Below are 27,531 nucleotides of genomic sequence, written 5' to 3' on the forward strand. Positions count from 1 at the left end.
GAGGGAGAAAATAACCTCAACTTCCAGTCAGGCAGCAGAGGAAAACAGGCGATGGAGGGATGATGTGCCCAGGGTGTCTGGCATAGACTGACGTGATGGCCTCGTGTATCTGTGCACATACAGGAGCTGTGTTTTCTCAAGCACTGGTTCCAAAGGGAGGTGAGTTCAGGTGGCTGCAGTGAGTCAGTGCTGTACTACTCACAGCAGAGCTGGGCTGAAGGGCCACTGCTTTGTGCTAGTACTGCTTGTTCTGTCAAAGCAGTTGGAAGAGCACTGACACATCTTTATAAATTGAATTTTTCTCCAGTGTTTGTTTTTCCTGTTTAGATGTATGTTTTCTGCCCTTTTTATTTTTAATTTGCTTATGCTGAGCCAAAGCTTCTCCATATTCCTTACTTGACATCTGTGTGAGAGCCATAACCACTGACTTCAGATGAACATGCTTTAAAGATCAGGTATAAACTTAAATCTTTATTTGGAGATTTGTACGGAAAAATGATCCAGTGGAGTAGTTAGAAATGCAGTCCAAGGCAAGGAGTTAAGTGCACAGAATGGAGTCAAAAATAATCCTAAGAAATCAGTGGATCCTCTTCAGTCCTGCTTTATCTCCAAAACCTCAAGGGGAAGAAGAAAGTGTTATTTGCCAGTGAACCGAGGTGGTCGCTTCTCTCTGAAGGCAGCCATCCCTTCCTGACGATCTTTGGTGGGAATATTCTGCATTAGAAAAAAAAGAAAAGAAAGAGGTACGTTTTCCATTTACAAGTCTCATGTGTTTTTAAGTCCTGAGTAATTTGCAGTAATGGTCTAAGACAAAGATTGCTTTTCTTTCAGTGATATATAAAGTTCCATGTTTTGCAATTAGGAAAAAAGAGGTTGTACTGTAACTCACAAGCAAAGCATCTAAGACCATAAAAATATATAGGAAAACAGTTTTCCATAATCTTCATACTTCACCATCTTAAAATGCACTGACAGACCCATTATATGTAATATTGTAATACACTGCATTGTTCCATTAGCTGAGGAAGGTGCATGATCTCAAAATTTGCTTCAAAGAACTACAGAAGGAATTGTTTTGAATTTGTTAAACTGACACCACTTACAAAGCTCATTCTATAACTAACATACAGTTGTTCCTTTCAGGAATTAATTCTGTAGGCAACTTACCTGGGCATAACACATCCCCTCAATAGCCATCCCTGATGCAATGTCAACCTGGGAAGGAGAGGAAAGGTGTGAGATTTGTCTGAAGTACAGCCCTCAAAGCTACTTTATAGCTCTCAAATCAATGAGAGCACTCAGTCACTCTCAATCAGTCAGTCATAGTAAGTGATCTTCACTCCAATATTAGAACTACAGTGTTAGCATCCGTAGGAAAAAAAAAATCCTGCCATATTAATTTAATCTTTAAAGAAAAGGTCTTAAATCTCTCAAATGGTTTTAAATGCTAAATATATAGAAAGATTTTTATAGCTCATCTGTTCTAAACATTTTTACTGAAGTAATTTGTAAGAGCTGCTCATCTTTTCAGTCACCTCAGTATTTAAAAAAAAATAATTAGTACCTCCATTCCTTTGTTTATTGCCAGTTTTCCCATTTTCACAGCAAATGGTGCCTTTATTAAAAAAAAAACAAAACCAACAACAAATATTTTAAATAATTAAAATTCACATGAATTCATAATAGATGAATTGTTGTATTATTATCGTAGCTCAAATGATATTTTAGTCTGCAGAAATCTGCAGTAAGGCAATAACTATTTTTAAAAAATCAACTTGGTGTTGTCTGCAGTTCACAGATGTACACAGTGTGAGGTTTCAGCGTGTCCTGCAGGTCTGCGTGGCTGCAGCTGGGGGGTGAAACTGTCCTGTGGGTTAAGGAGCTGGATGTTAATGCCTGTTCCTACAGAAACTGCATTCACAATAAGGGACAGACTTAAGAGACTTAAAGACCAGACACCAAGACTTCAGTGTTTCAGAGAAAGGAATTTCAGGTGCTTGTTTGCTCTGCCTTACAGGAAGCACAAACACTGTCTACACATTGGTCCCATGAACAATGCACTTACCTGGGGCAGGATTTCTTTAGCCAAAGTTAAAGCTCTCTGGTAAGCTGCATCTCCCTCGCTGTTCTGTGGCACTGAGTGATTTACCAACCCCATGGAGAAGGCCTGTTCTCCATCAATCTGTCTACCAGTGAAAATGAGTTCCTTTGCAAGACCTATTCCAACACATCTGGGCAGGCGCTGGGTTCCACCTTAGGACAACAGGGAAAACATCATTTTCTATTTCTGACAAATGCCCCTGTAATATTTTGTCTCCTTACAAAACCAGGGGGCTTAAAAAACAAAGGGATCATATATTTCTTTAATAACTACTGGCTGAATATATCAACATTTTTGGAGGCTTCTGAAAGGCTTCAGTATTTTGATAAAAAAGGTGTAAAGGGACTAAATTTAGAGCAAGTCTGAAACAGAACTCCTGATTCATAAATCTCTTGTGTGACTGTAAGATGCTGCTTCTAATTTACATTCAAAACACTTCAAGTGCTCTAATGGCAAAATATTTACAATACAGCTGAGAAGGTGAGATTTAATGAATATTGGTGAAGGCTTAATGAAGGTTAAGATTTAAAGAATGTTACCTGCTCCAGGCAGAAGTCCTCGTGTGGTCTCAATAAGGCCCATTTTAGCTGATGAAGCTATTAAAAAAATAAATGTAGGGTTAGCTACATTTTGATTTGTATAACTGCAAGTTTTCCATACTGAACTGATCAATAAAACTATCAATACTGAACTGTAACTCCATTTCTCCAGGTATCCAGAAAGTCTGAATACTACAGTACTTAATCAATGTCCATTTCAAGTCTGTTTACCCTAATGTAGCAGTTTTAGCTAGAAAAATGAACCTTTGGTCCCTACTAGATAAAATGTAATGGATGGAAGCGTGGAAACAGAAGAAGGAAGTCTTCCAGCCCAAAATGATTTAAGTTAAGAAGGTTAGATCTAGCCAAAGTGCTGATACAGTACTAAGTTACAATAACTGTTTAATTCTAAATAGTTTTCTAAAGGAATCCTGATCTTATCTAAAAACAGCCTTTGCTTTTTAAGCCTAGGAACTACTTTCCAAATAGTAACTAAATGTCACCATTTCTGGACAAATGCCTACTGTTTAAGTTTCTCTCAAGCTTCTGGATTCCATTAACAAACCACTGTTGTGTAAGTTCTCTTTAAAAACCAGTAAATTACCAGGAGATTGCTACACTGAGCAACACAAACCTGCTACTCGAAGGTCACAGGCCAGGGCCAGCTCTAATCCACCACCCAAGGCATAGCCATCAATTGCAGCGATCGTGGGCACAGGCAGGGCAGCTACAGAGAGAGCACAGATTGCACAGTTGTGTTCCAGAAGTTCTGTTTCACACAATTCTGGAATTTAAATCCTGAAATTCTAAAGCTTTTAGTTCAAAATTGCTCAAGAACTCGTTTTCTTCTGCCACAGACTTTTGGTCTTGAAACAGTAAAAATGATCTTCTTGCACTTCTCCCTTCTTTGTAAGAAGGCAGAACATGCTTCTTCCATGCAAAGAAGCTTGCAAACACAAAGTAACTGCAATGCAAAACAGGATTAATTCTCTCCTTGCAAATTTATGACATGAATATTCACCTGTTGCAGTTAAACAGCCAAGGAAGAGACACCATCCCTAGGCCCTGTCACAAGGATGAGTTTTTGTGGTGCTTTTGTTATCCAAGGCTCCTGAAAACAGGAACAGTAAACACTGTTGAACTATGTTACCTCATAGTTGAGGAACTTGATGTATCTGGAGATTAGCTTCTTGATACTTTTCTTACTCAAGCAGCTGGGTGCAAACTTCAGACCTGAGCTAGTTCTCTGCTGTAACCACCCCTCTGACTGCTCCTGTGATTTTTTTTAAAAAAAAATTAATTTTTTAAAATTCCAATTCTGATTGGTATTTTAGACAGATTTCACTTTGGTATTTCTCTCTAGTGAGAGCAGAATAACCCATAAGTAGGGGAAGAAAATTAATTGCAGAAGTCCATATTCCTTTTGCAAAGAAAAAGAAAAGGAAGCTGGGGGCTGCTGTAGATACAACCCCCCTGACATTTCACGAATCCATTTAGCAAATCCATTCAGAGATTCAAATCCATGTTATTAGGTCCCTGCCATATTATGAATGTTTCTGAGCATGTACTGGAAGTGGGACAACCAACACAGCACTGCCTGCCAAGGATTCCACAGAAGTGTGGAATAAATAAATGCTTTCTCAGAGCAAGTATTTATTACATAGGTGTGTACGTGCTTTGTTGTGGATTTGAAATGCATCTTGCCCTTGGAGTTGGTATTTGATTCTAATTGGATCTTTGTTTTAGGCATAAGCTGAAGCCATTTGGAAAGCTACTCCTAGGTGGAATATCTGCTAGTCAACCCCTCCTAGAGCCTTTCTAAATGTTTCACTACAGGTGGTTTAGGATAAATTTTCCAACTGAGATAATCCTTTACCTATTTCATCCATGAGATTTCTCAGTCTTCTAACAAACTCTCCAACTTCTGCATCATCCATCTTTGCACGTTCCTTTAAGTCTGCTCCTAAATAAAGGAGAAAAAGGTTGGAATCCAGGAAAAGACATCTGAACTGTTCCCTCCTGTCCCTCTCAGAGGACAAGCCATTTAAAAAGTCTAGAAATACAGCACTCCAGTTAAGTAACGTCTGTGGAAGTTGGAGTGTGGACATTTGGCCTTGCAGCACTGATGGGGGTGCTCCTCTGTGCCCTTTTGACAGATTTATTTTAATTTTTCTTAGCACTCATTTCCAACTGCTTTTCTGCATGATCTGATCAGCACACAGCCCTAAGAGCCACCACATTTTTTGAGAATAGTTTGCAGTGTCTTTGCTACTCACCTGCACAGAACACTCCTTTCACCTCGCTCTTGAACACCACCACACGCACCTCCTCATCGAAGCGCAGCTGTTCCAGGGCACTGAACAGCTACGAGGGAGGGAGTGCAGACAAGAGAAGAGCAGCTTTAGGCATATGGATGTGTATCTACACCTAAATCATAGCAAGCTCCTAATCTATGATAGAAGGTGGGGGGGGGGGGGTTTTCCCTGAAGGTTCCAGGAAATTAATGGAAATCATGTAAGTGGAACCTGCAGGTTTTTCCATGACAAACTCAGAATGACACATTTCCCCATCGCTTCTTTTCTTCCACTCAGAGATGAACTTTTGCTGTACCTAAAACTTCCCTTCCTGTCCAGGCATGAGCCAAACTTTCTCCAGGATGTGTCATCCTTCAACAGATCACCTGCTATGGTGTGACAACGAGTATGCTTTTATTGTAAGGACATTAACTTGCATCTGAGTTAACTTCAATAAATTAACTTAAATTAGCTAACTTAAATAACCCAAATATTTCTGTCCACATCTGAGGTTACTCCAGTAGCTATCATATCCTGTTCTTCTCCAGGTTCACCTGCCTTGCACCAGTGCCATCTCCCACTGCCCCTCATCATGAGAAGATTTTTTTTAGATTTCCCACAACTATTCTCATTGCAGTTAGTTATTGATCATGGTTCCAAACACACTCACAGGCAAGGCCCATACTCACTTCATTTACAAATACTTTTCCCAGTGAATTTCTTGCGTGGGGTCGGTTCATTAAGATTTCAGCAATACCTTAGTAATAGGAGACAATTTCAGTTATACTTCATTTAGTTCTCTGACACAGTAATTTAACTGGGAATAATATCTGCATATGCTGCATCTTCTCCTTCCTGAAAATGCATATAAATTATATTCTAAAACAATCAGTCATTTTAAAAGCAGAGGTGGCACACTATGTCTACAAAACCCAGTTACGCAGAACAACTGTAAAATACAGTAGCACTGTAGAAGACTATGAGTAAGCAGTCTTTTAAAAAATGAACAGGACATCCAAGAACATAGAATCACTGCAGAAATGGGGAAAAAAACCCCAAACAACAAACCAAAACCCAAACGATCCATCTTAGGTTTCTCTTTTGAATGTTACTTAATTTAGTTTTTTACTGTGTTCAAGTACGTTCCTTAATGAAGGAAACCATCCTCTTGGGATTGCTGTTTGCATGAGAACAGCACAGACAAGCCACTCTCAGTTCATGTTCCAGAACCATTTTGAAATTGCAGCTCCATTTAATTTCAACATTATAAGCTCATCAGCAGAAAGGACTCCACTCCAAGTTCCCAAGTCCAAGCAGAAAAATAAAACCTCAACATCTACCTACTTCTCCTTTGCACATGTGATTTGTAAATTATTATCTAATGCCGTCTGTATGCTTTGGGGAGAAAAAACATCTTCCATTTCCTTGGCTGGACTTCTGCTCACTTCCCAGGCCTTAACATTGGAAGATGCTGTTGCTGAGCTGTAGGTGCACAGCTGTATCTGGCACCTGCTTTGCTTGGTCTTTGTGCCCCGCTGGGAGGTCTCTTGTCTATCCCTGTGCCTATGTCAGTGGCCAGCTGCTGAACCAGAGACGTGTCACATTGAAACGGAGACACAAGTGACAGCGAGCACCAGCAAAGGAATTCACAGCTGGTAACTACTTAATGTCTTTGTAACCAGCAAAATACCAAGAACTGTTTATAAACTCTTGCAAGGGTTACACAGAAAGGAAATCCATTGGCCGTCTGAACCCAACCTGAAACTGCCTCGTGGCTCTCATGTATAAATGTGCACAGGCATGCCCAGGTCCTGTCCTACCTTTATCACTGTACGTTACTGCTGTTAGAAAAATCTAAAGTATGCAAACCGGAACTTCTTGCGTTGAGCTCTCCTGCACACATAACTTTTAAAAAAAAGTATCTAGAGATTCATTCGGCAGCACCGTTCTTGAAAATAAGTATCAAGGCACAGCTGAAAGCAAAACAACAATGAGCGCCCCGGGCTCTGCAGGGCTGTCACCCCGGCTCGGGCAGCGCCGTGCTGGGAACACACGGCCCCGCTCACGCCAGGCCGGGCGCGGAGCTGTTTCCAGGAGGACGTGGCAGAGCCAGAGCCGCACTCCGAGTCCCGGCACTCACCGCCGCCGGCCGCGCTCAGCAGCACCTCCGCGCCCCGCCGCGCCCCGGCCGCGCCCGCCCGGCCCCGCGCCCCGCTCAGCGCCGCGGGCACCGCCCGCCACAGCCGCAGCATGGCCGCTGCTCGGACGGGGCCCTCCGCCCGGGCCGGGCCGGGCCGCGCTCCGCCTCCGAGGGGGAACGGCCGCCGACGGGGGAAGTCAGCAGCGCTTACACACCCCTCTGCAGCGGCAGGGTTGCTAACCAGTGAGGAGCCATGCGCTGGGAAACAAGGTCGCTGCCACAAACACCACCGCCAGAAGCTTGGCTGAAGTTGACACCGGCTGCCGCCGGGGTATCTGTGGAAGGCAGGAGGTGATTTCCATTGTGCCCGAGCCGTGGAGATCTTCAAGGATGGCAGAGTGAGGGAAGGGAATGGACACCTGGAAGCGTGAGTTGATGAAGGGTCAGATGTTCAGCTTTTACTGTAAACCCATCTGTAGGTAACAAGAAGCATTTCAGGAAAAGAGAATTATCTCGTCGAGTGTCCGTCCTGAAGACATCTCTGTAGGAAAAGAATTACAGAATCACAGGATCAGTTAGGTTGGAAAAGACCTCTGAGATCATCAACTCCAGCCTATGAGTGGTCACCACCTTGTCCCCTAGACCATGGCACTGAGTGCCACATCTAGTCTTTATTTAAACACCTCCAGGGACGGTGACTCCACCACCTCCCTGAGTAGCCCATTCCAATATCTAATCACCCTTTCGGTGAAGAAATTCTTCGTAGTGTCCAACCTAAATCTCCTCTGGTGCGACTTTAGGCCATTTCTCTCATCCTGTCCCTTGTTTCATGGCAGCAGAGCCCGACCCCCCCCCGGCTGCACCCTCCTGTCAGGGAGTTGTGCAGAGAGGGAAGGTCCTCCCTGAGCGCCCTTTTCTCCAGGCTGAGCCTCTCCACCTCCCTCAGCAACTCCTCACAGGACTTGTGCTCCAGACCCTTCCCCGTCTTCGCTGCCCTTCTCTAGACTCGAAGAGAAAACAGTAGGTTCATTGCACCTCCGCTTTGGAAAAAACGTCTGATAATCCTCAGGCTGAGGGAATTCAGAGGGATAAGCAGGGATGTTTGTAGGACTGGCCATGGCTGTGCTATGGACAGGCACAACCCAGCCAGCGCCGCACGGGGGGCGCCGCGCCTTTAAGGGGCGGGGCGATTGTGCCACTCCCCGGCCGCTCGCTCCGCCCCCGGCAGTCCGGCCCCGCCCCCGGCATCGCTGAGGGCTCGCGGAACGCGGCGGCAGCAGCAAGAGGAGAGTTTGTCCCGCTTTCATCGCCATCATGCAGCGCCGGGTGTTCGTGGTGGGCGTCGGCATGACCAAGGTACCGCTGCCCTCCCTGGCACCCGTGTGTGCGCGGGGGGACGCGGCCCGCGCCAGCCCGGCCTCGGCGGCGCTCCCCGGCTGTCCCCTGTCGGCGCTGAGGGGGAGGTGCTGCGGGAGCCGCCTGCGCCCTCCCCGGTGCGGCTGAAGCTCCTCACGGGACGCGGTGGCGCCTCAGGAGGGCGCTGGCGGAGCCGTGTGGTTCCGGCCCGGGCGGCAGCGAGTGGCTCCGCGCAAAGTTCAGCCTCGCTCGGTGTGTGAGGGAGGCGGACCCCGGCCAAGGTGAACGTGGTTTTCCGCAGAGCAGGTCGATACACCAGCCCTGCAGCGGGCACAGTGTCCCTGTGTCCCCGCAGCCGCTGGCCCAGCGCCCGTCCCGGGGCTCAGGGAGGGCAGGGGCCCTGCAGGGTCTCTCCTGGGCGTTTCTGTTCCCGGCCTTCGGGTTGTGAGCGCGCAGTTCGCCCCGCTCAGCTCCTCCGCAGCTCCCCGGGAGCAGGTTGTAGCCAGGTGGGAGTGGGGCTTTTCTCCCAAGTAGCAAGTGATGGGACAAGACGAATTGGCTTCAAGTTTCCACAAGGCATGTTTAAAGTTAGAATTTGAATTAAGTAAAATTCCTTCACCGAAAGAGTTGTCAAACCCACGAACAGGCAGCCCAGGGCAGTGGTGGAATCACCGTCCCTGGGGGAACTTAAAAGACACGAAGATGTTCCCGGAGGGGCGTGAATTAATGCTGGATTTGGCAGTGCTGGGTAGCAGTTGGACTTGATCTTAAAGGTCTTTTCAAACCTAAACGATTTTATGATTTTCAAAGAGGAACATAAGCTAAAGGACCCATTTTTGTCTTGGTAGATGAATCTAAAGACAACTTTGATATTTGCCAGAGTAGTCAGAAACTCGTCCCCCTGGCCACCTTTTAAATAATAACTTTTTGTCTTGTTGCTGCATGGGTATTTCTCCAGCATGTGATGTAATAGGGGAGGAATTAAAAGGTTAAAGACAATTCTGTTAATTGTGTTTATTGGACTGGATCACAGAATGTAGTTGTAGAAGTTATTGAGCTCACTTGTGATGTCCTCACAAATGTCCTTGTGTAAGGGACAAGTAAAACCTCTCAGACACCATATTACATCTTAAGTATTTTACTGTGAAATCTTTTAGGACTGTATTGCTTCTATTTGATTAATATTAATGATGTAATGGCTGCTAAAATTTGTTATATCTTCTCACAACAACAGTCCATGTTTCCTGTGTGTGTAATTGTCAGTTCCACAGTGCTCCTCATTTTCAGAAGTGGATCATCTCAATTAGCAGTTGAGCAGAACTTGTGGAATTGTCAGTATTCTCTTCTCCTCTCTGTTAATCAAAGCAGTACCAATCACTCTTACAGACTTCAATGATCAACTCACCAACTGGTTTTTTTCTTATGACCTTTGCTGTGTAGGTTCTCTGTCTAAATTAACAAAAGGAGGCACTGCAGAAAGTACAGCTAAGTGGTACAAATGACTGTAGTCAGGGAGATAAGCAGAAGGAGGCAGCAAGTTAACTTTTATATACTCACAGGGGATGTCAAATAATTTGTGGGATTATAAGTAGTTAGTGTGAGGACTTCTTTTAGCAGTGACCCTTTCTGTTAGGGATGTAGAATGCAAACCACATATACTTCTGGTGGTCTCTAATGAGTCACACTGCAAAGAAAATAGAAATGCCACCTCTACTCCAATTGTGAGGAGTAAGGTATGATAAATTCTGTACAAAGAACAAACAATTTCTTGTTATAAATAGAAGTATAACAAAAGGAAGTGGAAAGGAAGTACTTATCAAAGCCTCAGTGAATATTATGTCATGTTTTATGATGAATCAGTGAAGATGACAGTTATTCTCTGTTCCACCCACAGGCTTTGGACAGGATTATTGTCCATCTCCATAGTCATGGGTCTTCTTTAACCCTGACCAAAAATGGCCCTCAGCTCCATAAAGTTACACAATCTTCTCTTTTTATCCATCACAGGGTCTGGCAGCAGCACTTGGGAATTGTAAAGATTTTGTGCATGCACTTTTGGGTTAATTAAATTACATTGTTTTCATTATTAAAAACTGATTTCTAAATTAAATAGAAAGCTTTTAAATATACCAATTTGAGGAAAAGATAAATTAAATCTCACTGTGATTTATTCTTGGCTTGTTCTTCTTCCTTTTCTCATTCCAGTTTTCAAAGCCTAATGAGAAGAGCGCTGATTATCCTGACATGGCTACGGAAGCAGGTAATTTAGCAATAAAGCATTTTATTTGATTGCAGATCCTTATTTTAGGTGTTACAGCCAATATTTTTATTACAAATGTGAAGGAAAAACTACTGTTCAGTAAATCAATACATATAAAAAGCAGATTTAAAACTCAGACTACTGTCACAAAATCCATAACTGACCTGTCCAGGTCAGCCCTTCCAGCCTGAAGTCAGCAGGATGGCTTAAAATTGGATTGTGCACTTAAATAATTTGATACTTACCTATAGTATTCAAAGCATACTCTCACTGGGATGAAGAACCTTGGTACATGAATACAGAATTGACTGAATGGAATTTTCTGATAAAGAAGCTTGTTCAGAACTCAAAATACTGTGAAATTGTCCATATGAGTATGAAATTGTCCTTATGAGGTACAAGACTATGTTACCATTTGCACCATATAATAAAGAATTTCTACAACTCATTTGTGAATGCAGGAATCATACATACTGCTCAAGGTTTGCATGTTATGGTTGGTTAAGAGAGCTGCTCTTTTTTTCCCCTTCAATTTTAAACTTTTTTTCCAACTTTTAAACTCTTTTTTTAGGCCAGGCAGCTTTAGCTGATGCTGGGATTCCTTATTCAGCAGTGAAGCAGGCATGTGTGGGTTATGTTTATGGTGAGTAATGTTGTTTGATTGGGATGTGACTTCTGTGACAGTTGCAGACATCTGTGTGGATAAAGCATGAGGAATGCCATCAATAAGTTTTCTATTAAAGGGAAATCTATTTCCATTCCAAAGAGAGTTTTCCATTTCCTTTCCTTCTGGTTCTCTATTAATGACTGTATTGTGGCTGAAGTCGGGTCAGTCTGCTGTGATACCTAGAGCAGTTTCCAAGCCACACCTCTAGGACCCTTCTGTCCAGTCCAGTTATGTCTCTTTGATTCACAGCCTGTGAAACAGAGACAGGACAAACTTCTGGTTTTAAAATCCGAGGAGTTTCATCTTGTTTCTGAGGTTCTTTACTCTGGATGCCTGAGAGCCATACTCAAGGTGACAGCTCAAGAAGTTCAAGTTTACAGTTTAATTGGTAGCACTGCACACACATGGCAGGATTTCTTTTTGTGAGTTTGTACCTTATTTTAATGTTGTGTTTTTATCTGAAGGTGACTCAACCTGTGGGCAGAGGGCAATCTACCATGGTCTGGGTCTAACTGGCATTCCCATCATTAATGTTAACAACAACTGTGCTACTGGATCCACTGCTTTGTTCATGGCCAGACAGCTTGTAGAAGGAGGTGAGTTGTTTTGCTCTCTGCACCTAAGAGATTTTCTGGGATGCAGCAGGATGGTGTATGTGGATGTATGTGTCTTTTCCTGTATCATAAGCTGTATGAACCTAGTCAGTACTGCCAGTTAAGGGTTTGGAATAATTGTTTGGAGGAGTGCAGAACAAATTGCATGATAGTACTGCAGGTACTAGATTCTGCAGGATGAACAGAAGAATCTACTAAAAAGCTTTTTTCTTTTCTTTTAAACTTGAAGTTAATACAAGTGTTTAACTAATCCATTTTTGGAAGGGAGGGGAGAGAGCAGACTGACAGACTATGCTTTGAACTGGCAGATGAATATTTCCTCTGTTTTTGCAGTTCCTTGGTGGACTTTGATACTTTCTTGCACTCAAATGCTGATGTTTCTGTTATGAGAACTATAGTAACACTGTGTATGATTGTTCTAGTATTTGTAGCTGAGACATAAATGCTTGGTTTTCTATGATAGTTGCTGTCAGACAGTTAAAAATAAACCTCAACCCTGTAGTGATCTGTCATTCTTAAGTATCAATATGTTTGTATCAATATCTTGTCCATCTTAATTTGACTCTTTCAACAATGAAGAAGGAAGGAAGAGCAGCTGGTAGGTGCTCGTGTACATATCTTGTATTGGAATAGTTGTTAGTACATAGAGTCATTTATAATCACATTGTGCTTTAAATAGCCCCAAATTTTATTTTAAGGTTTGGCAGACTGTGTTCTGGCACTCGGCTTTGAGAGGATGGCAAAAGGATCTCTTGCTTCAGGTGTAAGTGTCTGAAACACTTGGTATGTTTTGTGTTTGTAGATGAGAGACACTTCCTCATTCTCTGAGATGTATTCTCAGTAATACCAGTTGCTGTATTGTGGTACTGTAGATGATGACAAAGAAAACCATTCTTTTGATCCACAGAATCTTTTTAATGAGTTTTGTGATTCTGATGGCAGCTATGACATACTACAAAAATCAATTCTAAAACATTCCATGCAAAATTTGTGTGTCATGTTTTTTGTATTTTGCCTAGATTATGTTAAAGGCTGGGTTAAAAAAGGGGAAAAATGAAAGTATCAGATAAAATATTGGAGCTTTGAGTAATTGAAGTGTCTTTCTCAACCCACGCAGCAAGTCAAAGAAAGAATCTGGGTCTTCTGGCCTGATGCTTACTCAACTGACCTGTTAACACACTCTCCCAGAAACTAAGGGCTTATTGACTCTTATTTGTTTTTACTGGAGAAGTGTGTGGGGGTTTGTTTGTATTTTGCCTTAAGGCAAGCAATATTAGAGCCCATATGTCATTTAACTACAGAACTGCCAAATTTGATAATATATTCAAGAGGTTTGGGTGAAGAATGTTAAATTTAGCAAGTGATAAAAATGAGCAAGATTTGTCTTTTCACATGCATTACCATATTTCATCTAAGCTTGATTGAAAATACTAATACAGTATTAATTTTGTAATTTGAAACTGTATTAACTGTAGGATTTTAAGTGAAGTGAAAAATACCAAAAGTCCCCTGCTGAAAATAGTGACTGATAGAAATCATGTAGCAGTGATCCTTGCCATGAATCAGTGTGGTAGGTATAATGTTAAGCATTTTCTGCTTCTTTATTCTCTTGTTATAGCTGGAAAAGTAGGAATACTTCTAAACATGTCACTGAAGTGCAACATACTGCCCAGGGAATTGTTAAAATATTGGAAAAACTTCTAATTTGAAGTCTGTGACATTTGTGTGGTGATGTTGGCAAGAAAAGGAAATGATGACTTGCTTTGTATTTCTGTTTTCAGTTTGCAGACAGAACTAGTCCTATAGACAAACACTTGGAAATTATGATAAATAAATACGGCCTAGCAAGTGCTCCCGTGGCACCTCAGATGTTTGCAAATGCTGGCAAAGAACATATGGAGAAATATGGTCTGTTAAATGATTTTTTTCATTTTTTTCTCTTAATGAAGTGATTTAAAAATAATGGGGTTTTGTTTTTAAAAAATGGTAGCATTATGGTTGCATAACTTCCTGCATTTTATCCCTGTGCCTTAGGATAGGTAGATGGGCTTGGGGCTGAACTGTTTGGCAAAAGCTGTTGGGTATGTGATTTGATTTAATATCTAGTACTTGGCAGCTGCTGTTTGCTACCCCTCACCAGGCAAGGGAATTGGCTCCAAGGTAACAGCCTGGCCTGGTGTGCATCTTTTATTTTTAGACTATTATATGAAAAAATTTTAGACTTAGACTCTAGTATTTCACTGCAGCTGTTTTGCACTGATAGGAAAATGAGTATTTACGTTTCAGTAATATAATAATACATCAAATAAAATGCACTTGGTTTCCTGTGTTTTTATTTAAGTGTTAAATGTGCAACTGGGCTCTTCTGTCAGCTAAAACTCAGCCATGTTTAGTAGTCTTTATGTGATTATGAAACTTCAGTTGAGTTCTAAGGAAAGCCTTCGTAACAGTGTGTGTCTCTTGTAAAGATGCTTGTAAAGGTCAGATGCTTATGACACAATATTTAAACTGTTATGTCAGCACTGTTTGAGTAAACAAAGTATTTCAACACAGATTTCTTTCCCCTTTTCAGGGACAAATCCAGAATACTTTGCGAAAATTGCATGGAAGAACCACAGCCATTCAACCAACAACCCGTGAGTCATGTACCCTGCCTCTATAGTGAACATCCCTGGTTGTTAAAAAAATTCATGCACAACAAAGTAATATTTTTAGAATATGTTCAGAATATTTTCAGCATACGTGCTTTATTATGTAATGAAAAAATAAATAAATTATTCTAGAAATATACAAAAATAAATTCTCTGTCCAGTATCATATACTTTGTAAAAAGAGCTCTCTAGCTGCCTAACAGTGTGATGTTAGTATGTCTGCTGCTCAATCTGAGATGGCATCTGTGTGTTTTCCTTAGGTATTCCCAGTTCCAAAAGGAGTACACATTAGATGAAGTTCTGCATTCTCGCAAAATTTTTGATTTCTTGACTGTCTTGCAGTGCTGGTAAGGAGAGGACTTTGCATTGTGAAATAGATCTTGATGTTAAGACAAATATGGTAGGACATCTAAAAGTTTGTTTGTGTGTAAATTATAATTTACAGGTTGCTTTAGGTAATACCTTTTATAAATAAAACAAATGTGGAAACTCTGTCATGCCCAAACACTAGATACTTGCTCTCTGTGTAATACAGTGAGCTGAAATAAGTTTTTTGCCTTGGGGTTCTTATGTAATTCTGTGTCTTTTACTAATGTGCATCCGTTGCTCAGTGTTAATTCTTCTCTTCAACCTTTCCTATGCACTTTTGGAGGGTGTATGTGTGTTTATATATGTTTATAGCCAAGCAGAATCTTTGATTTTTCCTAAATTGAAAAACCTTAATGATACATTTCTATTTCAATGTCATAATTTTCAATGTCTGGTATAAATATTACTGAAAGTGTCCAGTAAGCACTGATGGAATTTATAGTTTCAGTGGTATCAGCCAAAGAAAGTGGGGTTTTGTTTGTTGTTTTTTCGGTTTGTATTTGAAGATAAATCTATGGAAGATCAACAATCTAATGAAGATTGACATTACTCATTTAGAACAATAACAACATTATTTTTCTTTCAATCAGTCCAACATCAAATGGTGCTGCAGCTGCAATTTTGGCTAATGAGGAGTTTGTGAAAAGACATAAGTTGCAGCCAAAAGCTGTGGAAATTGTAGCCCAGGTGATGGCTACTGATTATCCAAGCACATTTGAAGATAAGAGTTGTATGAAGATGGTAGGTTTGCAATTCTGTATTCCCTGGTACTCATTGGGGTGGTTTTTCTTAGTTTTGTTGTTTAGATTTTAGGTTGTGTTTTGTGAGGGTTTTTTGTTTGTTTGGTTTTAGTACATGCAAGTCCTTATGATACTGCAGACATTTTCATGTCAGTGAACAAATGTATTATGCTTTGTAGTGAATATAAAACTGATTTAATTTGGATAGATGTGGAATAAGTAAAGAGTATGATTGTGGAATGACAGTAAGTAAATTATAAACAGACTATCAGAAATCTTGTTTTTAAGAAATTATTTACAGGCTACTTTTTAAACAGTTTGAACAGAAAGAGAAAATGTCTTTCATTTCTCTGTTTATAATAGTAATGAAACTTAAAACAATCAGGTGGATCATAGAAAAAGGTAACAAGACATTTTGAGGATTTGTTTCAAGGCTGTTGTCTGAGTCATGCAAAGGAACAATTTGGCTTGTGAGCAAGATTGAAGAAATAGAGGATATTTCCCAGAAAGCTTTTGCATGCCAGCAATAAGCCTTAGAATGTATTATTTCTTTCTAGATAATTTTTATTGTATGAATATCAAACTCTGGTATGTGATGCATTAAAATAAATCAGAATACCATCTCCTACAGGTTACTTTCACTGACAGGATCTATAGAAGCACATCTAAAATGAAGTGTAGAAATAAAACTGTGAGCTATATTTCTGTAATGATATTTTAATGTAGAATTTCTGTTTTTCAGGTTGGCTATGATATGACTAAAAGAGCTGCACAAAAATGTTTTGAAAAAGCAGGCCTGAAACCTACAGATGTTGATGTGATCGAACTTCATGACTGCTTCTCAGTTAATGAGTTAATCACCTATGAAGCTCTGGGATTGTGTCCAGAAGGTAATAGCAGCAATGGAAACCATCATTATATTAAAATGGAAAGCACTAAAAATACCCAAATTAAGGACTCCTGTGATCTCAGTATTACTCCCCCTTTTTAGGCCTATATTCTTACCTACCCCAGAATTTCCTTCCATGTATATATTTCCTTCTAAGGAGATAAAAATGGGACAAGAATTGGCTGTGGAGGGCCTTAGCAAGTCACTGATCTTTGAAACATCTTTGCCTCAGAGTTGTTGGCACATTGTCAGTGTGCATCTAAAGACAACTGTATAACTATGCTCAATCTGTCCACATTAGTTTAATGTCATTGAATTTGCAGGATTTACAACAGGTTAAATGGCAGTGGAGTTTAGCTCTGTGTATGTAACTCAAACCATTGAAATTTTCTGTTGAAGAGCTTTTTGATGGATTTAAAATAAATAATGCATTGAACTACTATTTCACTTCATTATGTATTTTAAATCTAAATATATTCTTGCTTTGCATAGATAATCATCTGATATAATTTTTCTCTGATTTGTTTTTAACTAATGTGAGAAAATACCATGTTCTGGCACTAGGTGGTATATTAAGTCTGAGCTTTCTTACTGAAGCAGAAACATTCATGGAACTCCAGGAAGAGTGTTTGTAGGTCTTCAGATATTTGCCTTTGAATGTTTGCTTTCTACTGTCATTTTTGCTGTGTTTTTATGGTATCTGCAGCAAAACTGGTAAATGTTTGCCATATTTAAACAGGTACATGAAGCTCTTTAGCTTTGTTCCTTTAATTGATGCAGAATAATCCTGGTGGTACTTGTTTATTTAAATAATTAGTCTTGTGCATGGTAATTTCATAGTGCAGTTCTCACAATCCTTAGCCAGTTTGGCCTTAATAGTATATGAAACTTATCTTGGAGTCATAGACTAATTAGGCATAAAGATTAATGAAATGACATAAACCACTGTGGGTTTAGATGTGCAAGACTAACTGGTATTCTCATTTAACGGCACCATGGAACCATGACAGATCTCTTTTAGACTTCAGTGTTAATAATGTAGGCTGAAGAAGCTGGCACAAGAATAAATGAGTCAGAACCTGGTTAAAAGGGAGAACTGCCTGTAGTCTGGAAAGCTAAATGATTCTAAGCCTTAGTCTGAGTGGTGTTATTTACTATCTTAATGCACAGCCCAAGTTACCATTAGTTGCCTTTGTGGCAAGGGCTTGTGTTCAACTTGGTGTTCATCCTCCAAGTCCTGGGGGTCACAAATTACAACTGACAAAAACCATAGTTATCACTGTAGTTTCATGAACAAAATATAAATAGCTTCATTATACTGATTATATCATAATGCTGTATATACCAACAGAACAATTCAACTGCAAATTAAAAAACAATTTTGTACCAAGTGCTTCTCTTCCATGTTATGCTTTCTCCAGTGGTATAAGCCAGTCTCATTAATGTAGTTTGGCTAATTTCAGTCTGCTCTTTGCAAAATATGAGCTGTAACATTTCCTAGGGTTTGACTGACACACAGCATCTCTGGTAAGTTACTGCAGAATTGAAAAATCACAAATAAAAAAAGAACATTTTTCTTACATAAATACTGTTTTATAGGAAGAGCATGTGACCTGATCGACAGAGGAGACAATACTTATGGAGGAAAATGGGTTATTAATCCCAGTGGTGGCTTGATTTCCAAGGGACATCCTCTTGGTGCCACAGGTATGCAAAACCATTTCATTTACTCACACCCATTAGATAGGAGATACAGCTCTTGAGCATGCAGGTGCTTCCCACTCAGGCTTGAAATGTGAGGGCCTCAAAGCTTCTTCCCAGTTTTATTTCCAAATAATCCAAGTGTTGGGGCAGGTTGGCACAGCTTATCCTTTTCTAAAAGATTGCTCAATAGTACAATTTCTGAATAGTATTTGAATAACTATTCTAATATGATGTCATCCTTTAAAATTCTGGGTTTGGAGATTTTTACTGCCTCTGAATAGCCTGCACCATTGTTAGCTGTAGTAGAAGCCAATTTTTTAAGTCTTGGATGTCAAAATATTTATGTGATGTTTATAACAGAAGCTTACTTGATCACCATTTCCAAGCAACATAGGTTTTCCCTTGTTTTGTTTGGTTTTTTGGTTTTTTTTCCTTTAACCTGCTGTGTTTGTTTCTAAATGAGTTGGCTCTTGCATAAAATGTGTTTGGATTTGTGAAGATAATTCACCTTCCTCGTTTGGAAATGAGAAGTTGTCAGAAAACGGGAGAAGATGAAACCTTGTGAAACACCAAATCTCAATCTAAACAGTTGTAACAGGGAGTTATAATATGCAGTTAGGGTCAGGGGAAAGTGTTAGGAAACTTTGGGGAAAAAAGGGTTCCAGATAAATGAGACTGTGGGTATCTGTAAGAGGATGGAGTATTGCACTGCCAGGTTTGCGTTAGTTTTTGTCAATTACACAGTGATATAAACAGAGGCAGTTACTGGCGTTCTTGCTTCTCCATCGCCATGGGATGGAGGAAGAGTCAGTAAAATGCAAAAAATTGCAAATCTCCAGCCTGTCAGCTTCATTTCCCTTGGAAACAGTCTTGAGGCCAGTTATGTGCTAAACAAGGGTCATATAAATCCTCTTAAATATCCAAAGCATTCCAGGCCAGGCTGTACCACAGTACACACTCTCTCTGCTTGAGGCTGAGGGAATGTGAATGAAACCTGTTCATGCTCATCTATGACTGGAATTTTAAAACTCCTTAACTCCTCCTCTTCGTAATGTTTCAGCTGACAGCATGGAGAATTTGGTGCATGACATGCAGATTCCTTGTCTACCTTCTCCAAAGACCTGTGCAGTTGTCCAGGGGAAGGGAGAGGAAGGGAATGGGGGAAAGGAGAAATGTGTGAGGAATGTCCAGAGAAGGGCAATGTAGCTGGGGAGAGGTCTGGAGCACAAATCTTGTGAGGAGTGGCTAAGGCAGCTGGGGGCCTCAGCCTGGAGGAAAGGAGGCTCAGGAGGGACCTTCTCACTCTCTACAACTTCCTGAAGAAGGGTTGGAACCCAGACACCTAGAGACAGGATGAGAGGACATAGCCTCAAGCCATGCTAGGGGAGGTTTAGGCTGGACATCAAGAGGAATTTCTACACTGAAAGGCTGATTTAATTTGGGGTGGGGTGGGCTGCCCGGGGAGATGGTGCGGTGCTGAAGGGAAGACTGGCCATGGCACTCAGTGCTACGGTATAGTTGACAAGCTTGGTGCTTGGTCATAGGTTGGACTCGATGATCTTGGAGCTCTTTTCCAACCCAGTTACCTTTGTGATTCTGCGTGTGCGGTGGGATGGAGCCTGACTGCAGAAAAAGCAGATGGAATAGTGGGGGGAGACCGAGGGTAAACATAATCAGGGAGTATCAGGGTTGCGAAGAAAAGGGGTTTCCCAAGGAAATACAGTGCATTCCCGGCAGCTCCGATCCCTAGAAGTTTCTCAATCCCATTCCCGTGCTCTCTCGGTGCGGCCCGTTCGCGTCCCGTTCGCTGACGGCGCGCTCTGCGCTCGATGTTTCAGGGCTGGCGCAGTGCGCGGAGCTCTGCTGGCAGCTGCGCGGGCTGGCCGGGCGGCGGCAGGTGCCGGGGGCGAAGGTCGCGCTGCAGCACAACCTGGGCATCGGCGGCGCCGTGGTCGTGACGCTGCTCAGGATGGGCTTCCCGCAGGAGCGCAGGTGAGCCGGGGCCGGCGCTCCGCCACGGGGGGAGCCGCGGGCTGCGCCGCCAGGCCTTCCGGAGCGCGCTGCTGGGCTGCGTGCAGCACGCAGGCGGCTCTGCTGCCTGAGCCCCGCTGTCCTGCTTCTTGTGCGCTCCAAACTTAGTTATTTTAGAGTTATTGCGTGCCTCTGCGCAAGGAAGAGATTGAGCTGTAGACTAAAACACCCGGCGCTTGTAACTCTTGTGTGCCTACAGGTCTGTACCGAGGTTATAACTCGCACGCTGTCGTGTCACATTGTGCGCTGAGAGTTATTGGCGAGCTCAAACTGGCTTGTAAAAATGGCTCATGTGATTGTAAGGAAGAGTAGTGTTCAAAGGAAAAAAGCCACCAAACGAAAACCATTCCAAGAACAAAACAGGCCGCATTAAAATTAATTAATTGAAACTAGCGATCTGCCAAAACCAGCAAGACATCGATGGGAACAGAGAAACCACTGCTTTCACTGCTAAAATTGTTAGTAATTTAGGTCTATGAAGGGTTGCTTTCAGCCCTGTTTCATGTGATACTGTAATTCCTTAAAATTCAGGTGTGTTACTTGCCCAGTCCTGGCTACAGAGTTTGCACTTGCAATTGTAGCCTGTTTCAGAGTGAGAGGAGAGCACTGCTGTGAAGCTGGCTGCATCTGCTCTAGTTCTTTGCTGGAATGGACAGGAATTGAGAGAAAACACTTAAAATTTGTATTATATTAGTATTTCAGGGGAGACTTTTACAATACAGTTCCCTTTAGGTTTACACTTTCAGCTTTCCTTAGAAAGATTGACCTGCTTATTGTGGGCATTATGGCTTTTAAAGCTTGGTGCCAGTACTTTTTTTCTCTGAAAACCTGTGAACAGCAGAATTTATCATACACTGGCCTTTCAGAAAGAAACATATCCCTCCCTCCCAGCTCAGCTATTTCTAACATCTGTGTCAGCTGAACCTGTGCAATTCCTGTGAGGTGACTATATAATCTGTGGAGGAGGTGGTAAGAGAAGCCACTAGACTTTGAAGGGCTGCAGCGGTGACTTTTTGTAGTGTGAGGAGTGATAATTCTTTCTCTTTTGTAATCCCTAAGAAGTTGTACCATGTGAGAAAAAAGATAGAGGAAAAATATGTCTTCTCATGGATTCTCTTCAAACATGCTCACAAAACTTGTCAGTGGGTGTTGGTACAGTTTTAAATCTGAGGGGAAAAGACTGTTACAGGGTGTACACCTTTTTCCACTGCTTTGAGCTTTGTCTTTAAAAATACTGTCACCTTGTGGAACAGAAAAACTGATGCTATTTTTATATCATCAGCCTTGAGGTGCTGCTAAAGTAGTCCTTCCTGTCAGGGGGAGATTTTCATGTACAGATAATATTTCTCCTGAAGAAACTTAAGTCTAATTTACTGTGGTTCATTTCACCTTCACTGGTGCTTAGAATTTTTAAAATATTTTCTTAAGTACAACTTAACCCAGAGAAATCTTAGCAATACTCATTTCGTCTTACACTAGAGAAGTTTAAAACCTTTTAGTTCTCCCAGAGGCTCTGTGTGGGAGATCCCTGATGCACAGAGTTGCACTAATGTGTGTCAGACTTGGGAATGGAACAGTGTGGCTGATGTGCTCAGACACCCCTTACGTAACCGAATTATGATGTGCGTTGTGTAATTAAGGGAAAGGTAGTGACACTCCATATTTATGAAGATCCTTCACACCAGTTTCCTACAGCAAGGTACATACAATTGATCACTGGTTCCAGATCAAGCCTGTGGCTTCAGGAATAGCTGGTAAAATGTGCATCAAGGCAGCAGGTCCTGATCCATTTTGCATTAGTTTTTGAAACAGTTCTGCTTTTTGTTTGGTGGCTTTTTCTGAACCTTACGGTTTTGCATCCTGTTGGTACAGCCTTGGTTTATTAGATGAATGTGTCTCCTTCAGACAACACAGTGCCCACTCTTGCTGCCCTGTCACACATCTGTACAGCAGTGTCAATACCACCCCAGTAAGTTCCAGCAACATTTCTTGAGCAATTCTGTCCCTTTAGCAGTATCAAATCTGACCACAGTTTTGGACTCTGCTGCCAAGAGATGGTCACAGCTCTAAACTTATTCCTCCTGCTGCTTGAATTGCCATTTCTTTGGGCATTTATCTGTACTTCAGCTCTGTGTACCCCTGCAGAAAAGAAGAATTGGGTTCCATGCTGCTATCAGGCCATGCAGGGTGAATACTCCAGAGTATCAGGAATAAGATTAATGATTTACTTTCATTATAAAATTAATCTTCAGTTCATACACTCAGAATACACAGATACCTGGAGCAATTGTAATTCAAGCTGTCAAGAGACCAAACTTCACTCTGATACCAGAGTTGCTTTATACTGCTAAAATGTTTCTTGCTGGTGTTAGGCCTATTCATGATAATTTGAAGATGTTGAAAATGTGATTTAAAGTGTTTAAATTAATGGGCTTTTCATTTCAGCAGTGGCCGTATTGTGGCTACGCCTGTCAGTGCAGCTGTTGATGGATTTAAGTCACATCTGGTCTTCAAAGAGATTGAAAAGAGGCTCCAAGAGGTACCTGACTACTTCTTTTACCTACAACAGGATTTTAATTCATAACAGAATGTGTGTGAAACCTGATGGGAATGTATTGGCATCCATCACTTCTTCAGCACTGCTCATTGAAACAAATGTTATAGATCTGGATTTTGACAGAAAACTTTCTACACTGTGACATGACTTTAAATTACTTTTTTTCCACACAGTTCCTACCTGCATAAGGATATTTCAGTGGAGGCAAGTTTAGGCTGTATGTAAGGAGCTTGCTAACTAACCAAGGAAACCTTGTGTTTGGTGTTAGGTGCTTGCTTTGTGTGATTAGAAGAAGAAATCCTATTTTGTCAAACTTGTATCAGGACAAGGCTATTAGGACAGTGATATTTTTTCTTAGTTTGATAGATTTCAGTATAGATAGTCAATCTTAATTTGAGTTTTTTGTTTGTTTAGATTTTTTGATGCCTGTTTAAATGATGCCTAATGGGGAATAGATATTTATATATTTATATAATATATATTTTTATATTAAATGATGCCTAATGGGGAATGGTGAAGGTTTTTAAATTACTTCTGTTAAATCCATACAATCAGAAAATTATGTTGAAATAAATTACTAACTTTCTCATTCCATGGTCATTACAGGAAGGAGAGCAATTTGTCAAGAAAATTGGTGGAATCTTTGCCTTCAAAATAAAAGATGGTCCTGGTGGGAAAGAAGCAACTTGGGTAGTAGATGTGAAAAACGGTAAAGGCTCTGTGGCAGTTAATTCAGGTCAGTGCTCTTTTATTCTGTCATTGCAGAACACACATAAAACTAATGAATATAGACTCGTATTCTGTTTAAGCTGTAGTGACCTTGAGCAAAAATGATGTAGAGCTATCTTAATTTTAAACTTTTCTTATTATTGACACTTTTAATCCATGGCATTTCAGACCAAGAACTAAACATTTTCTACTCTGAATCTGTCTAGAGAAAATTGTGTATTTTAGAGGCTACAGGCAGATCTGTCATGATTTCACAGGAATCAGAAAGGCAAAAAAAAAAAGTAAAAAATCAAACCTCTGGGATTTTTTTGTTCTCACCTCTTAAAATTTTGGCCAGAAATGTAACTTGTAGCTGTTTCTTCAGTTGTTTTGTTGGAGACACTGGTAAGCAGTAAACTGGTCTGCCTTGTCAGGTTAATTCTCTTCTGCAGCTAGTTAAGCAACAAAACTTGACTGGTTTCAGTGCTGTACCAGCTGGCATAAACTTCAAGTTCCATTTTTAAAAAGGCAGAAATGAGATACAGGCTGGGTGGTGTTGGGGAACCCCATAAAAATATTGAAAACACAGGATTTGTACCCTTGCCATGAAAATGTCGTGTCTCAAATCAGAAGTCACATACCCTAGTAATGAAAAAAAACCCAAAAAAAAGCCAAGACAAGAGTCAGTCCTCAGAATCTCATATATCCATGAACCTGCATCACAGACCTTTTAATTAAAAACACGACAGGGGATTTAGTTCAGAAATTCATTGTTCTAAGTTATTGCAAAAAGAAAACCACAGTCTTCTGTTGCATGGACAACAATTTATCAAATATTTCAATTTAATGATGAGTGTAGGAAAAGATGTGTGCAGGTTTTAGCCCTTTGGTACACACATCAGTATTTATATCAGAGCTCATTAAAGTAATTTTCCAGCTTATTTCTAGTAAGAAGATCCTATAAACTTTTGTATTTGGATTAATTCAAATGAGTGCTTTTAGAATGCACATGTTGTTCCCATGGAAGGAGAGGGCAGGAAATGCCTGAAGTGTCAGTAATGAATATCTTCAGAGAGTGTCACAGGGGAAAACTCATCTATTCCAAGCTGATCTTCATACTAGCAAATACAAGCTTGATAAAACTCAAAGATGATTATCAGTGCTTCAATGAACATTCTATCTGGTTACAAGTAGATTGCTATTTATTTTCAAGGAATTAATTTGCTTAACTTTTCAGGAAGGTCCATCTTTCTTCAGTGTTGGGGTGGTCTGTGCTACAAGGTGGCCCAGCTGCCTGTTGGCTTTGGGTGGCCTCTTGCTGATATCTTTATAATGTCTCTTACTTGTACATACTTCAGGTACCATTGGCTGACCTGTGGGATGAAGGGATGCTCCATGTAGTTGTAGCTCCTATAACTGTTTCAGGTCTCAGTTTGAATCTTCATTCAACTCCTGTCTTGCAGATAAGAAGGCAGATTGTACAATCACAATGGCTGACACCGATTTGTTGGCACTCATGACTGGCAAAATGAACCCTCAGACAGTAAGTAGGGCAAAGATGACATGATCAGGGGACTGACTGGTTTGTTTTGAATGTGTTTAAATTGAAATAATTTCAATGTTTTCATCCAACTGCCATGGCTGATCTGAAAAATTCTTGGTGTTCTCTGAACAAATCAGCCAAAATGAGATTCATCAAGGACAGGGACATATCTCAGACATCCTGCAGGGATGTATCCTGTGTGATATCCCAGAAGGAGATATAATAGTGCTTGGTTTGCAGAGAAGAGGGGCAGTCCAGTTTTTGCAACGTGCCATAAGAAAGAAGGAATGTGGTCCTCTCTTTGGAGGGCTTTACCCTCACAGCTGACATTAGTGTAAGGAGTCATCTTGATGCTGAAAAGTAGAAATTGAGGTGAGCATGCACTGAATGCCTGTGATTATTTATTGTTGTTGGGTGGGGGGGTTGGGGTTTTTTTGGTTCATTAGTTTCATTTTTTTTTATTCCTCTGTGTGCCAAGAGCAGTCACAGTGTACAAGTAAACCAGATGTTTAAGTTAATTTCAAGTTGCTGTGTTGTGCTTCCAAATTTGAAATGCTCTAGGTAACTGTTTCAAGATTTTAGTCTGGTAATCATGGGGTAAATTTTGCAAACTGAAATGTGTCTAGGGAAAATTTGAAGATAAAACACATTATAGAAATGTTGTAATATACATGTAGAAAATTCAGAAGCAACGCCAGCTTTACATCTACAGTTTGGATATTTTGCTGCATGCAGTTCATCTTTTTACAAGGTCTGGAGGAAAAAATCCAAATTTTCTGTATGTCTGCTTCACAAACAAGATATGTAAAATTGAATTGATCAGGAACAAAGCCAGTTAAGGCTGAGGAGGATTTGAGCTAAGAAATCAGTTATGGCACCTACTGTCACCGTGGTTTTATTATTTGCAGTTGAAATAATCAGTTTGTCTGCTATGAACAGTTGCCACCAAAGCATGGGGTGTTCTGCCTGCTCCAGGTACACATCCATGGCTGTGATAATCCAAGAAACAAGCAAGTTTATTCTCTCTGGTATCACAAATTAATAAAAATACAACTTCCTTGGTTTACTGTTCTACAGTCAGACAATGCATTTGGTGCTGGATGTGAGGTGTGTGCAGAGCTGTTGGAATGACCAAACTGCTCATCCATGATAACCCATAACTATCTGGAAGGGTGCATTTGGGAGTATATGTTGTATTGCATTTCACAGAATCTTTCTTTCTTTTCAGGCATTCTTTCAAGGCAAATTGAAGATTTCTGGGAACATGGGCATGGCAATGAAACTTCAGAATCTACAGCTTCAGCCAGGCAAAGCTAAACTTTGAGCTCAGTAGAGTAAAATAGTCAGTACTTGATATTGTTGACAAAAAAGTAGAATGAAACTAGACATTATCAATAACATGGCACAGGCTGGGTTTGATTGGACCTCTCTCACCTAAATTCTGTGGTTAGAGACCTTAATTCTCTTAACAATTTCCATCAGTTTCTCTATGGCTAAGCTTGAGGCACTAACACAAATGATACATGGTGGGGCTTTGTGACAGTTTTTGTTCTAATCAATGTGGACAATTTTGTAAAAATTAAGCTGAATTAGGCTGCTTACTGTTGTTGAGGTTAATTGGGAAGGAAGAGAGGAAAGTTATAAATAGTTTTGGCATATCAATGAAATGAGTTGCATTTTTTAAAGGCTGTAATAGCAGGTCATACGAATACTTTCAGACTTCCACTCTAAAATTTGCTGCTGCTTACATTAAAATGGTCTTGTAAAGGGGATCTCTAACAACATTTTTTTAGAATAGGTTTTAGAAGTTTGCTATAAGATACTTTTCTTATTACTACTTTGGAATTAAAAAATAAATAAAATATCCAGAAGTAAGCAGGAACGAGAATGTTGCTTTGAGGTTCACAGGATTTGATAATACTTCAGCTTGAAAACAGAGGTTTCCCAGGAGAGCAGAGAGGGAGTACAACCAAAATGTTACCTGTTTTCTCCTGGTAAAATCTGGTGTTGATCATGGTGAAGTTCTTGTCAGTAATGTAAAAGATTTAAGTTCTGTTTTGGGAAAATGTATTCTGGTTGGAAGTTTAATAGAAAATTAAATATACTTTTCCTGTTCTTCTGTGTGTCTCTTGCTCAAATTATAAACATGGATTTCATGTTAATGTACTGAATGGAGTGTTTTATTCAGGTTGTCAGGGCACCTGCAGACATCCACTTTTTCCTCCTCAGGCATTGTTAGTAGATGGTCCATAAACTTCATCTCAGTCCAGCAGATACATCTCACATCCTCACATACGTGGGCTATGGCTGAGGAACTTACACTGAAACTTTCACTTCTCTGGTTTAACTAAAATAATAACAAAAATGA

General features: G+C 40.7%; 2 protein-coding genes across 3 annotated transcripts; one reads left to right on the plus strand and one right to left on the minus strand.

Annotated features, from left to right (window-relative positions):
* Positions 1–451: 451 nt before the first annotated feature.
* On the minus strand, positions 452–7,168 carry ECHDC2 (enoyl-CoA hydratase domain containing 2). The gene is made up of 10 exons (XM_069023434.1): positions 7,075–7,168; positions 5,624–5,691; positions 4,917–5,004; positions 4,517–4,603; positions 3,275–3,367; positions 2,641–2,697; positions 2,066–2,253; positions 1,565–1,615; positions 1,168–1,215; positions 452–714 (listed from the first exon to the last, which is right to left on the minus strand). The coding sequence occupies exons 2-10, from the start codon at positions 5,672–5,674 to the stop codon at positions 637–639; spliced, it is 741 nt and encodes a 246-aa protein (XP_068879535.1). The 5' UTR covers positions 5,675–5,691; positions 7,075–7,168; the 3' UTR covers positions 452–636.
* Positions 7,169–8,299: 1,131 nt separating this feature from the next.
* SCP2 (sterol carrier protein 2) lies at positions 8,300–27,278 on the plus strand. Of its 2 annotated transcripts, none has more exons than XM_069023431.1 (16): positions 8,300–8,430; positions 10,636–10,690; positions 11,262–11,333; positions 11,822–11,953; positions 12,670–12,734; positions 13,753–13,879; positions 14,544–14,607; positions 14,883–14,969; positions 15,582–15,732; positions 16,474–16,621; positions 18,220–18,327; positions 20,163–20,316; positions 22,801–22,894; positions 23,519–23,648; positions 25,084–25,163; positions 26,392–27,278. In XM_069023431.1, the coding sequence occupies exons 1-16, from the start codon at positions 8,389–8,391 to the stop codon at positions 26,485–26,487; spliced, it is 1,605 nt and encodes a 534-aa protein (XP_068879532.1). In that variant the 5' UTR covers positions 8,300–8,388; the 3' UTR covers positions 26,488–27,278. The 2 variants fall into 2 exon arrangements, with proteins under 2 accessions (XP_068879532.1, XP_068879533.1); XM_069023432.1 differs by having other exon boundaries at positions 22,804–22,894.
* Positions 27,279–27,531: the final 253 nt, after the last annotated feature.

The sequence above is a fragment of the Aphelocoma coerulescens genome, chromosome 8 (genome assembly GCF_041296385.1).
Source record: "Aphelocoma coerulescens isolate FSJ_1873_10779 chromosome 8, UR_Acoe_1.0, whole genome shotgun sequence".
Taxonomy (NCBI): Eukaryota; Metazoa; Chordata; class Aves; order Passeriformes; family Corvidae; genus Aphelocoma; species Aphelocoma coerulescens.

Coding starts and splice junctions, on each gene's coding strand:
- ECHDC2 (XM_069023434.1), bottom strand. CDS start 5,674: ATGAACCGACCCCACGCAAGAAATTCACTGGGAAAAGTATTTGTAAAT. Junction 4,604..4,916: donor GAAAGGAGTGTTCTGTGCAG/GTGAGTAGCAAA, acceptor TCCTTTATTTAG/GAGCAGACTTAAAGGAACGT. Junction 2,698..3,274: donor CTGTGACCTTCGAGTAGCAG/GTTTGTGTTGCT, acceptor TTTTTTTAATAG/CTTCATCAGCTAAAATGGGC.
- SCP2 (XM_069023431.1), top strand. CDS start 8,389: ATGCAGCGCCGGGTGTTCGTGGTGGGCGTCGGCATGACCAAG. Junction 12,735..13,752: donor AAGGATCTCTTGCTTCAGGT/GTAAGTGTCTGA, acceptor TTCTGTTTTCAG/TTTGCAGACAGAACTAGTCC. Junction 20,317..22,800: donor GGCTTCCCGCAGGAGCGCAG/GTGAGCCGGGGC, acceptor TTTTCATTTCAG/CAGTGGCCGTATTGTGGCTA.